The sequence below is a fragment of the Hemibagrus wyckioides genome, linkage group LG15 (genome assembly GCF_019097595.1).
Source record: "Hemibagrus wyckioides isolate EC202008001 linkage group LG15, SWU_Hwy_1.0, whole genome shotgun sequence".
NCBI lineage: Eukaryota > Metazoa > Chordata > Actinopteri > Siluriformes > Bagridae > Hemibagrus > Hemibagrus wyckioides.
Window position 1 is genome coordinate 13761357 of NC_080724.1, and position 13225 is coordinate 13774581.

Below are 13225 nucleotides of genomic sequence, written 5' to 3' on the forward strand. Positions count from 1 at the left end.
ATCAAACATTCTGTTTGTTAATGTTTTCCATTTTTATTTCTGTTAATAGTAACTTTTATTTTGATCATTAAACACAAATCACAATATAAAAATTGTATTCCTTCATATTCAAAACATTTACTATATTTTCACCCCACTAACTCCATCTGTAGTCACTCTCACCCACTCACTAGCTCTCTGCAATCACATCAGTATCAGCTGGAAAGAGTGAAGGCTAACACATGCTGCCTCAGAAACAAATCAAGCCTGCCAATGCATCTTTGCAGCATTGTTACATATTCAGACAAATGTACTATCTGTCCTGTTCTACATTCATGAGCTCCCCAGGCTCCCAGGATTGAATAGTGTCAGGAGAGTACTGCCACCCCTCTCACTCTGGGGTCAGGTTTGATCTCTTGGATTTCCGGCCACAGATTCCTGAAAATAGGGCTAACACTTAAAAAAAAAAATCTATTAAGACAAATAATACATTAATATCATTGTATAAGATTTGTGTAAAATGTGGTAATTTCACCAAATAGAAGAATAACAGTCAGTGGTTAATATACAAAGCCTCCAGGCATACCATAGAAAATACAGTGTCTCTAAGAATTTTTTTAACAGCCAGTTAAAGAACACAGTACTGTATATATCAGTGGCGGGCCATACATTTCACACCTAGGCCTTCACTGGTGTCCTTCCTGAATTAATCCACCTCTATACCATCATTATGACCCCATGGCAATAGATACTAATCAACCGTTAAATAGCAAAATAAATTAGGCTACAGTATTTCACACCTCACAAGGAATAGTCCATTTTATTACAGTCCACCTTGAAAATGCATTTGTAAGGATGTCTGCAACCAATTCGATTTCTTCTCCTCTGTCAGCCATTGTGAGTTAAAAAATATATATTTTATTTAGTTTGTGTGGTTCACTGCCTCTGACTACCCCAATTATCCAATCAAAGGACAGGAAATTGCTGACGTAATCGTATGCCTGCTAGACGGCCCCAGTGACGCCAACTCGATTGGTTAATGGAACAATCTCATTGTCACTAATTTTAAGCTACGGGCGCCTGCACTATTGATTCTGAAGGCCTTAAGGCAGATTTCTTTCACTCTGGGAACACATGATGTCAGCCACTGGCTGAAATATGATTGGATAAATACTCTTATCATAAATATACACTACTGGAAGCAGCGCAACCAAGAGAAAAGCTATGAAATGTAGAGAATAGACTATTGGGAATCATTTAATACACATTCATGGAAAAAAATATTAAATATATTAAAATGCAAGTCAGTGATTCAGACCACTGCTGTTTAGGCCAGGAGAGAAGGTCTTGCTGGCCCTGACGGCCCACGACTAGTATATACAGGTAAACATATAGTATAGTCAAAAAATTTGATGACAGTCAACATTCTTCGAAATAGTACCATATTACTGATTTCAACATTTTTATTTGAAAAACTTTAATTCACACTCGAAAGATATTAATTATATTTTGTTTGCTTCTGAGCTGCCAAGAACAGGGATTTATGATGTCATGGGAATCAAATGTTAATGCCTGACACTGCAAATAGACAAACTAAAACAAACAAACAAACAAACAAATCCTTTAAATTTTTCTTAATACCAAATCCATATCCACTCCTTTATCAGGTAGGATAGCCCCACATCCTGAGGTTACAAACTGTCTCAGCCAGTCGTCATTCTGTCAGTCTGGTCTTCCAGGACTCATTGTCAAGTCTGATGCTAAAGCCAGTACATGATCCTGCCCAGGTCTAGGCCCTAGACTCCACCCATCATGGTAACCGTCTGTTCAGCCTGTTACTGAAGCACTTCTGAAGTTTGATGGCAAAAATGGAGAGACTCATGAGGAGATTCTTCCCTCAAGCTATCAGACTCTTCAACACAGACCTGTCCATACAGATTCTGCCACTCTTCTGACATTCTGCACCCTGCCCTTTTACTGTTACTACATGGAACACATCTGTACTTTTGGTACATCACTTTCCATGGTGTAATGTTTGAGCTTTCGGTACTGTTACCACATGTAAAATAATAACACATCATGTTCTCCTGCTACTACATGTAAAATGGAACTTATTGCATGCATTTTGTCATATTCATACTTTTTTTAAAAAAAAAAAATTCTTTTCATACATTCCATTTTTATCTGTTTATCAGGTTTCTTATATTTAGTGTATTTACATGCGCAGTGTTAGGAAGAGTAAACTAGCTTTTCATTTCAATTAAAGTCGTATACTTATATAACTGTGTACATGAGAAATACAGTCTTGATTCTACAGATAAGGCATGTAGCATACTAAAAATACATATATCTAGAAGCTTGCTTTGTCATTGGAACAGCTCATTTAATGAATTCAGTCTCTGTAATGCTGAACAGGACAGTATTATATGAATTTCCAAACAGTGAGTTGCAACCATTCTCATGCCAATAGCATATAAAGACTAACACATGCCAACCATGTGTTGTTATATGGAAATAATCTATGCTGATATTTACCAAAGCTTATTGGATTATTTTCAGATAACAGAATTATTCCTTACATATTTGATTAGAAATATCATACTTTTGGCACAGCATGGGTGAATTTTAGAATCAGACTTAATTCAGCATTCATTTTCTATAAAAACATGGCTCTGACAGTAGCTCTAGCCATTGACATACAGAAAATGACTTCTGTTATATCACATCACCCCACTGTAGATTATTTTCATATAACTGCACAGTCTGTTGTGTAATACCTTACCTATAAAACATTCTTTCATATATCATAATACTTACATTAATTATAGAGAATAATTATATTTCATTGTCTGTACTGCTTATCCGATCTATTCGCGGGTCATAGGGTGTCATGGCAAGATACACCCTGGATGGAGTGCCAACCCATCGCAAGGCACATACACTCAGTCACACTCTACGGGCAATTTAGAGACTCCAATCAGCCTAGAAGCATGTCTTTGGACTGTGGGAGGAAACCCACCAAGCACAGGGAGAACATGCAAACTCCACACACACAGTGAGCAGGAGTGAGACTCAAACCTAGGATGCTGGAAGTGTGAGGCAAACATGATAACCACTAAGCCACCGTGCCACCCCAGAACAGTAACTTTATATGAGCAAAAATGTGTGGAAAATGTGACATAGATGGTTACTGTATATAGCAGTTAATAACTGTAAGTTATTAAATTTTCCTTTTTTTCCCTAAAAAGTTTGATTGTTTGTCATTTTATTTCTATGCTTTGCAATTTCATATCAAAGGTAGGAAAAGTTCTGACATGATTAATGTTTACTTTTTTACATCACAAAAAAGCATTTTAACAGGGGTTTGTAGACTTTTTATATTTATTTATATTGAAAATTGCATAGACCTTTGGTTTATAGAGTACAACAACTACTCTACTATTACTACTACTACTATAATAATAATAATAATAATAATAATAATAATAATAATAATGATAATTATAATAATAATATGAAGTGCTTTACAATTGTGTCCAAAAAGGCATGGACACAGTGTACATGTCTATATAGCCCGGCTGATCCAGAGGGTCCCTATTTAATTCTTTGGAAATGAGGTCCACTTAATGAGGCACATGTCTATTCAACTCTGATGTTGTGAATGGGCAGAGTGTGGGAAAGCTCTGGAGAGTGCAGTCTCAGTCCTGTATTATTCAACTAGCCCTGCTTCCAATTGTTTGCCCCCTAATGCACACAATGCTGATAGATTTATGTCTTGTTTTAATTCACAATACAACTCACTTTGACATAATTTAGACAGTGACATTTTAAGAATGTGTTTCCGTGTTTCATAAATGTACTGTAACATCAAACAGTTCTGCTCTAATCAGCTGGATATACAGCTCAATCCCAGGTTCAAAAAGTGTGACCTGGGGTGAACATCAGAATATCCACTTTCTCACACTCTCTACCATACTTATCCAGCTGTCCACCTGCTGTACAGAGATGGACTCATTGTTTCCTGAGTAATACACACGTCACTGAGCATGTGGTCAGTCCTCTGGTCTTTAGTCCCATCTGAGCTCCTCATTGGCTGCAGACTGTGAGAACCTCCAGCAAACCCAGGACTCACACATTCATATGGAGATTAGAGAGTATAAATAGAGGAGAGAGTGAGAGAGAGCTCAGAACAGCTCAGATCTTCTCCTCACAGAGAGCTAACAGAAGAAACACAGCCATGGCTCCTACAATCACTGCATCAATCATCAACTCCAACCACCTTCTTCCACTTACTAATAAGGTAAATATACTAAACTATGATATTGTGTCCAGTGTCATTTCTGATTTGATTTGATTAATATTGAAATATTTATTTAATTGAACAGAGTTTTAACAAATCTTTCTGTCGTGTCTGTAGATGAGAAAGCCGTTAGTGGAGAAGATGCGTAGAGAACGCATCAACAGCAGCATCGAGAAGCTCAAGTCTCTGCTGGGTGGAGAATTCCTAAAGCAACAGCCCGATTCCAGACAGGAGAAAGCCGACATCCTGGAGATGACAGTTTATTTCCTGAGACAGCAGCAGCAGCAGTCACACAAGAAGTCCAGCTGCTCCACTGCAGCTGATGAAGGCTACAGCAGGTGTGTGCAGGAGGCCATCAACTTCCTGTCTCAGTGTCAAGTACACACTCAGTCCCAGAGAAGACTGCTGAGCCACTTCCTCACCATGCAGCCTTCCATGCAGAAGAGCAGAAATGTTCCTCAGCTCAGCTCTCCAGCCTACAAGATCAGCAGCAAAGAGGAGACTCCAGGCTGCAGTGGCCTCTGGAGACCCTGGTAGAGCCGCATGGACACTTTACCATTAGGAAACTAACTTACTAATGCCACATTGGCATTAACTATGTTTTCCTAAATGTGTTAGAATATTTTTGTCCAATTTTACATGGACAGAATATGACAAGTTGCTTTCTTATTGGAAAAGCGTGTGTAGATTTTTCCATTACTGTGCCATACACTTACTATGCAAGAAGAACTGCTGAATCCTGCAAATATGGTTTAAACTTTGAATGGATAAAAATACGTTTATAAAAACTTTCTGCTTTTGCAGAACATTATGAAATACTTTTAACAAATGAAAGCTTCTTTTTCTCTAATTTTATTCCTTATTGTGTAAGAAAAGTTTTGTCTGAAATGGGACATTAACATAACATTGAGCAATGTAATGATGTTCTATAACCTTAATATTTAATGTCTGTGATATTCTCTGATACAGTTTTTCAAACTCCTATGGAGTGAAATTTAGATAAAACTTATGTTTGACTTCTGTGTTGTTTATACACTGGTGTAAAAATTACTTTCTGATTATGCAGAAAATGCAGTGTTGCTCGGAATTGGAAAATTGTGCCTTCTGTGAAGGTGATCAATGTGACATTGTCAGGATGCTGAATTAACACTGCCAAAAATGTCCTGAAAATAAATTCACAATCAATATTGCATTTACAAAATCTTTGTTACTATTAATAAAAAATAAAAACAAACAAACAACACAATTTTCTGTCCATAGAAGAATTTCAAAATGAATTTCCATGAAGCTCTACAGGACTAACCGGATAAACAATATTTAGTAGTGAGACAGCACTGTGGCACAGCTCCAGGGTCCCTGGTTCAGTCCTGAGCTGTGTGTGGCATTTCTCTACATAATGTGTTTCTACATGACTTCTACATGATGGATATCTGAATTTCTTACGCCTCCCTATAGTAGGTTTGGCTTTGCTAAATGATCCCTACGTATGAATGAGTATGTGAATGTGTGTGCATGGTGTCCTGTGATGGACTGGAATGCCATTCAAGGTCCACAGTTCTGGCACTTGGCTCCTGATCCACCATGGCCATGACTATGATAAAGCAGTTGTCTAAAATAGAGCAAATGTCTAAAGTGATGCATAAAATGATTTTCTTGTGTGTTTCCTATAGTGTCCCTTGGACAGGTGTACTTAAAAAAAGTATGCACTCTTGCTTAAGCATTCATAACTTTTTTTTGTTGGGGGGGGTTTCTAACAGGATCTAACATGAATCTAGTATAACGTGTGTTCTGTGTACAGTATATAATGATATATCTAAATGAACAGGTTGGATTAATGTGGAAGATCAGAAGAGGCAAAAAAATGCAGACTCACTAGAGATCTATAGAATATTGCAAACTCTTCCGAAAAACTAACATCTTGAACAAGTGATGGAATTCTTTAGTGATGGTAAGCACTGCATAAATGTATGTGAGTGAACTTATGAATTAAGAAAAGAATGTGGAAAAGGTTATTGTGAAAAAAAGAGAGAATAATTCATAGACATCATATTGATTGCATCATTACAGTTTATTTTCAGTATCTCTTTGTGTACTCATAAAGGAGTAACATAACATCCATGACCTTCACTGAAGGCAAAGTCTCTTCCAGTCTGAAGATTTAAACAGGATAATTAACTCATTAAAGAGTGTACAGCTTCAATAGATACCAAAATAACATTTGGTGGGAATAAAAAGCTTTATCTGCTACAGAATTTCACAAGTATATCATCTCACTCCACTGGAGTACAAATAGATTAGGAAATGTCACAGACATTTTATCCTCAGAGGTCCAGATTAGTGACATAGAATAAAAGTTGGAACAAAATAATAGTTCTCTTTCAGATAGAAAATATTTTCTTACACAGTAAGTGAGGTCATATAAAAACTAGAAAAAGTTTCAATGCTTAAAAATTCAAACATTCTGCAAACACAGAGCATATACACCCGATATGGGTTTTGTAAATGAACACAATAAGTGTAATAATTCTTCTTGCATAATAAGAAGGTGGTATAGTTTCTAGAAACTCAGTAATTCAAAATTACAAATCTCTAATGAAAGCAACTTGTCATATTTTTCATATAAAAACCAGGAAAGAACTTCAAGGTTTTAAAATATTTGAAATAAGCAGCAGATCATCTTGCATAGTACAGATGTGGCACAAATTCACACGCTTTTCCAATAAGAAAGCAACTTGTCATATTCTGTCCATGTAAAATTGGACAAAAATATTCTAACACATTTAGGAAAACATAGTTAATGCCAATGTGGCATTAGTAAGTTAGTTTCCTAATAGTAAAGTGTCCATGCGGCTCTACCAGGGTCTCCAGAGGCCACTGCAGCCTGGAGTCTCCTCTTTGCTGCTGATCTGGCAGGCTGGAGAGCTGAGCTGAGGAACATTTCTGCTCTTCTCCATGAAAGGCTGCATGGTGAGGAAGTGGCTCAGCAGTCTTCTCTGGGACTGAGTGTGTACTTGACACTGAGACAGGAAGTTGATGGCCTCCTGCACACACCTGCTGTAGCCTTCATCAGCTGCAGTGGAGCAGCTGGACTTCTTGTGTGACTGCTGCTGCTGCTGTCTCAGGAAATAAACTGTCATCTCCAGGATGTCGGCTTTCTCCTGTCTGGAATCGGGCTGTTGCTTTAGGAATTCTCCACCCAGCAGAGACTTGAGCTTCTCGATGCTGCTGTTGATGCGTTCTCTACGCATCTTCTCCACTAACGGCTTTCTCATCTACAGACACGACAGAAAGATTTGTTAAAACTCTGTTCAATTAAATAAATATTTCAATATTAATGAAATCAAGTCATAAATGACACTGGACACAATATCATAGTTTAGTATATTTACCTTATTAGTAAGTGGAAGAAGGTGGTTGGAGTTGATGATTGATGCAGTGATTGTAGGAGCCATGGCTGTGTTTCTTCTGTTAGCTCTCTGTGAGGAGAAGATCTGAGCTGTTCTGAGCTCTCTCTCACTCTCTCCTCTATTTATACTCTCTAATCTCCATATGAATGTGTGAGTCCTGGGTTTGCTGGAGGTTCTCACAGTCTGCAGTCAATGAGGAACTTGGGTGAGACTAAAGACCAGAGGACTGACCACATGCTCAGTGAAGTGTGTCTTACTCAGGAAACAATGAGTCCATCTGACTGCAGATGGACAGCTGTATGTGTGTGTGTGTGTGTGTGTGTGTGTGTGGTAGAGTGTGTGGGAAAATGAATATTCTGATGTTCACTTTAAGATTGACAGTAGACATGTGCAACCAGAAATTAAAATCCAAAGTTAGCTAAAGTAGTTTATGAGTAACTGTTTGAAGCTGCTTTAAAGGCACATTGAAAGGAGACAAATATGAGGAAGAAAAGAAATATCACAGTCTTTATTGAAAGATGTTGTCTAAATAATCTTCATGTGAAACAGGGTTGCAAGATTCTAACAGGACGTAGATTTATCACTACAGCAGTAAGTAAATAAAGTGTGCATACAAGTGAAGTCAGTCCCAGGGGAATAATACAGGAGTGAGACTGCAGTCTTCAGAGCTTTCCCACACTCTCTTCAGAGCTGAATAGACGTGTGCCTTAATAAGTGGACCATGTGTCTAAAGAACTCAGTAGAGACCCTCAGGATCAGACAGTTTGTATAGATGTGTGCACTTCACTTGCTCACAAACATACAATTACCGTTATGAAAGAGACTTGAGAGCAACAGTAATTTGAAACAAATAATGTAATTTCTGTCTGCAGGAAAAAGTGACAAAACAAAGCTAAGCAGCAGGAATGTTAACCATCAATTTACCCATAATTGTACATGCACAATAAATTAAAGCATTTAGGAACATAATAAATGCATACAATATGTGTTGTTACAGAAAGCTGTATGGAATTTTTTTTTTTTTTTTGCAAATTAAAAATAACATAATTTTAAAACATATTATTAATTATTTTGAAGTCTTTTGTTCTTGAAGTTCCAGTGCATTGTCATGGCACGTGCCCATTATTTGACGGAGCTGCTTTTCAGTTGAGGTTTCCACTTTCCCATAGATCTCTCTTTCTCCACCTGCTGTACAGAGATGGACTCATTGTTTCCTGAGTAAGACACACTTCACTGAGCATGTGGTCAGTCCTCTGGTCTTTAGTCTCACCCAAGTTCCTCATTGGCTGCAGACTGTGAGAACCTCCAGCAAACCCAGGACTCACACATTCATATGGAGATTAGAGAGTATAAATAGAGGAGAGAGTGAGAGAGAGCTCAGAACAGCTCAGATCTTCTCCTCACAGAGAGCTAACAGAAGAAACACAGCCATGGCTCCTACAATCACTGCATCAATCATCAACTCCAACCACCTTCTTCCACTTACTAATAAGGTAAATATACTAAACTATGATATTGTGTCCAGTGTCATTTATGATTTGATTTCATTAATATTGAAATATTTATTTAATTGAACAGAGTTTTAACAAATCTTTCTGTCATGTCTGTAGATGAGAAAGCCGTTAGTGGAGAAGATGCGTAGAGAACGCATCAACAGCAGCATCGAGAAGCTCAAGTCTCTGCTGGGTGGAGAATTCCTAAAGCAACAGCCCGATTCCAGACAGGAGAAAGCCGACATCCTGGAGATGACAGTTTATTTCCTGAGACAGCAGCAGCAGCAGTCACACAAGAAGTCCAGCTGCTCCACTGCAGCTGATGAAGGCTACAGCAGGTGTGTGCAGGAGGCCATCAACTTCCTGTCTCAGTGTCAAGTACACACTCAGTCCCAGAGAAGACTGCTGAGCCACTTCCTCACCATGCAGCCTTCCATGGAGAAGAGCAGAAATGTTCCTCAGCTCAGCTCTCCAGCCTGCCAGATCAGCAGCAAAGAGGAGACTCCAAGCTGCAGTGGCCTCTGGAGACCCTGGTAGAGCCGCATGGACACTTTACTATTAGGAAACTAACTTACTAATGCCACATTGGCATTAACTATGTTTTCCTAAATGTTTGAGAATATTTTTGTCCAATTTTACATGGACAGAATATGACAAGTTGCTTTCTTATTGGAAAAGCGTGTGAATTTGTGCCACATTTGTACTATGCAAGATGATTTGCTGCTTATTTCAAATATTTTAAAACCTTGAAGTTCTTTCCTGGTTTTTATATGAAAAATATGACAAGTTGCTTTCATTAGAGATTTGTAATTTTGAATTACTGAGTTTCTAGAAACTATACCACCTTCTTATTATGCAAGAAGAATTATTACACTTATTGTGTTCATTTACAAAACCCATATCGGGTGTATATGCTCTGTGTTTGCAGAATGTTTGAATTTTTAAGCATTGAAACTTTTTCTAGTTTTTATATGACCTCACTTACTGTGTAAGAAAATATTTTCTATCTGAAAGAGAACTATTATTTTGTTCCAACTTTTATTCTATGTCACTAATCTGGACCTCTGAGGATAAAATGTCTGTGACATTTCCTAATCTATTTGTACTCCAGTGGAGTGAGATGATATACTTGTGAAATTCTGTAGCAGATAAAGCTTTTTATTCCCACCAAATGTTATTTTGGTATCTATTGAAGCTGTACACTCTTTAATGAGTTAATTATCCTGTTTAAATCTTCAGACTGGAAGAGACTTTGCCTTCAGTGAAGGTCATGGATGTTATGTTACTCCTTTATGAGTACACAAAGAGATACTGAAAATAAACTGTAATGATGCAATCAATATGATGTCTATGAATTATTCTCTCTTTTTTTCACAATAACCTTTTCCACATTCTTTTCTTAATTCATAAGTTCACTCACATACATTTATGCAGTGCTTACCATCACTAAAGAATTCCATCACTTGTTCAAGATGTTAGTTTTTCGGAAGAGTTTGCAATATTCTATAGATCTCTAGTGAGTCTGCATTTTTTGCCTCTTCTGATCTTCCACATTAATCCAACCTGTTCATTTAGATATATCATTATATATTGTACATAGAACACACGTTATACTAGATTCATGTTAGATCCTGTGATACTAAATACATTATATTTACAAAAGTTTTGGGACACCCCTCCAAATAATTGAATTCAGGTGTTGTTTTTCATGGGTTGGGATTGGTCCCTTAGTTCCAGTGAAAGGAACTGTTAATGCTTCAGCATACCAAGACATTTTGGACAATTTCATGCTCCCAACTTTGTGGGAACAGTTTGGGGATGACCGCTTCCTGTTCCAACGTGACTGCACACCAGTGCACAAAGCAAGGTCCATAAAGACATGGATGAGTGAGTTTGGTGTGGAGGAACTTGACTGGCCTGCACAGAGTCCTGACGTCAACCTGATAGAACACCTTTGGGATGAATTAGAGCGGAGACTGAGAGCCAGGCTTTCTCGTCCAACATCAGTGCCTGACCTTACAAAAGCGCTTCTAGTGTAATGGTCAGAAATTCCCATAAACACACTCCTAAACCTTGTGGAAAGCCTTCCCAGAAGAGTTGAAGCTGTTATAGCTGCAAAAAAAAAAAAAGTAAATTTCATACAGCTGAACATTACAGAAGATTGTAGTCTAATCTATCTCAGTAAATTATAGAAAGGCCCAAAGTTCATGCTGTCCATCTTAATAAAACTAAAGACATACATGACTGCAGAAATCAATAAACTGAAACATATCATGAAGTTGCTGTTTATTTCTCAGTTGTTAATTATTTAAAAAACGTTTATGTTTATAATCCACAACAACCCTCAAGGTTAACTGGAAAATGGACGTGCTGTGAGATGTCAGGTTGAGCCATGAAAATGCAGAGACCTCATGTTTTGAATGGAAGACCATGTTTAAACCACATAGAACACACAGATATTGCATGATTAGATTAGATTAGATTAGATTAGATTAGTTTAGATTAGATTAGATTAGATTAGATTAGATTAGATTAGATTAGATTAGATTAGATTGAACTTTATTGTCATTGTGTAGAGTACAAGTACATGGCCACTGAAATGCACTTAGCATCTAACCAGAATTGCAAATAGTAATAGGTACCCAAATTACTATAGATATATGTCATAGCTATGGTGAAAATACAGTAGGTTACCCCGTGGTTTTGGAACTGTAAGCTATGATTATTAATTTCAGACCATGACTGAATGTATAGCTCATGCTGCTTCCTTGTACACACAGACCATACAGCTGTAAGGCAATAGTGTATAACAACAGACGTGTGTCTCTGTGATCGAGTTCAACAGTCAGCTAATGGTCACTAAACAAAGACACACTTCTTTTCAGCTCTCTTTTTGTGAATGAGGAAAATGTGAGAACGCTCTGGACAGTGCAGTCTCAGTCCTGCAGCTTGCATTCTTTTCACCTGGATTTATCTGAACTACAGTTTGAGACATAAATCTGCCAATTATTCCTATTTTACTACGTTTAAATGTCCGACCTACATTCTGTGATATTGAATATTATTTATTCCACTAATACAGTGAGCCATCATTTATAATGTGAAAATGTAATGATATGCTGTGTTGGCTTTTAATTAATAAGAAGAAAAATATATTGCCTAAATTCAGTCATTCCAATAGTTTTGATTCATTGTAAAAATATAATTTATTGCCAAAACATTTTTAGCAATAATAATTCACTGTCCTGGCAACAAGACATTGAGCACATTTACTGGAGACAACATTAAGAGAAACATTGCCTTTTATGCGCACACACACACACACACACACAAAAGTTTCAGACACACGCTCATTTAAGTGTGTATTATTCAGGAAACAATAAGACCATCTCATAGCAGCAGATGGATAGCTGTGTGTGTGTGTGGTAATGAGTGTGTGAGTCACTCTAAGATACACAGGGCACGTGTGTATCCAGTGTTTTGAACCTGAGCTCCATATCTAACATATTTGGGAACTATTTTCTGTTAATTACAAAGAAACATTCTTGATGTGATTCTCAGTGTCTTATAATATTTTTCATGCCACAGTGGTTTACATGGATTCCAACAGGACATAGATTCATTATTATAGCAGTGACTGCATGAAGTGTGCATACAATTGAAGTCAGACCTTGCTGAATAATACAGGACTGAGACTGCACTCCCCAGAGCTTTCCCACACTCTCCCCATTCACAGCCGCAGCACTGAATAGACGTGTGCCTCATTAAATGCAGCAGATGTACCCACAGGAGAACTCTGGGAATCAGACACTTACATTTATGGCATTTGGCAGACACTCTTATCCAGAGTGACGTACACACATCTCCTTTACACCCCTTACACTATGCAGTACACTTCTACAAATGTGTGCATTTTACTTTGTTGCTATCTTCAGCCAGAAAGGGCAATATTGCCTGATGAACTAAATCACATTTTTGGGGTATTTTGTATTCATACTGCTGCAAAATATTTGGAGCTGCTTGATGAAAACACTGAACTTCTTACA

General features: G+C 37.6%; 2 protein-coding genes and 1 pseudogene across 2 annotated transcripts; 2 read left to right on the forward strand and 1 right to left on the reverse strand.

Moving 5' to 3' along the window:
* Positions 1–2593: 2593 nt before the first annotated feature.
* On the forward strand, positions 2594–5478 carry her4.2 (hairy-related 4, tandem duplicate 2). The gene is made up of 3 exons (XM_058409773.1): positions 2594–2597; positions 4062–4279; positions 4397–5478. Exons 1-3 carry the CDS (start codon positions 2594–2596, stop codon positions 4814–4816), a joined length of 642 nt encoding a protein of 213 aa, XP_058265756.1. The 3' UTR covers positions 4817–5478.
* Positions 5479–6350: 872 nt separating this feature from the next.
* LOC131365873 (transcription factor HES-5-like) lies at positions 6351–8074 on the reverse strand (annotated as a pseudogene).
* On the forward strand, positions 8073–10499 carry LOC131365874 (transcription factor HES-5-like). The gene is made up of 3 exons (XM_058409781.1): positions 8073–8099; positions 8883–9179; positions 9297–10499. Exons 1-3 carry the CDS (start codon positions 8073–8075, stop codon positions 9714–9716), a joined length of 744 nt encoding a protein of 247 aa, XP_058265764.1. The 3' UTR covers positions 9717–10499.
* Positions 10500–13225: the final 2726 nt, after the last annotated feature.

Bases quoted from the DNA above. Each gene is read 5' to 3' on its own strand.
- her4.2 (XM_058409773.1), top strand. The intron at 4,280-4,396 runs GTAAATATACTA...TCGTGTCTGTAG, and splicing joins TTCTTCCACTTACTAATAAG to ATGAGAAAGCCGTTAGTGGA.
- LOC131365874 (XM_058409781.1), top strand. From the start codon at position 8,073: ATGTGCAACCAGAAATTAAAATCCAAA. The intron at 8,100-8,882 runs GTTAGCTAAAGT...CCTGCTGTACAG, and splicing joins ACCAGAAATTAAAATCCAAA to AGATGGACTCATTGTTTCCT. The intron at 9,180-9,296 runs GTAAATATACTA...TCATGTCTGTAG, and splicing joins TTCTTCCACTTACTAATAAG to ATGAGAAAGCCGTTAGTGGA.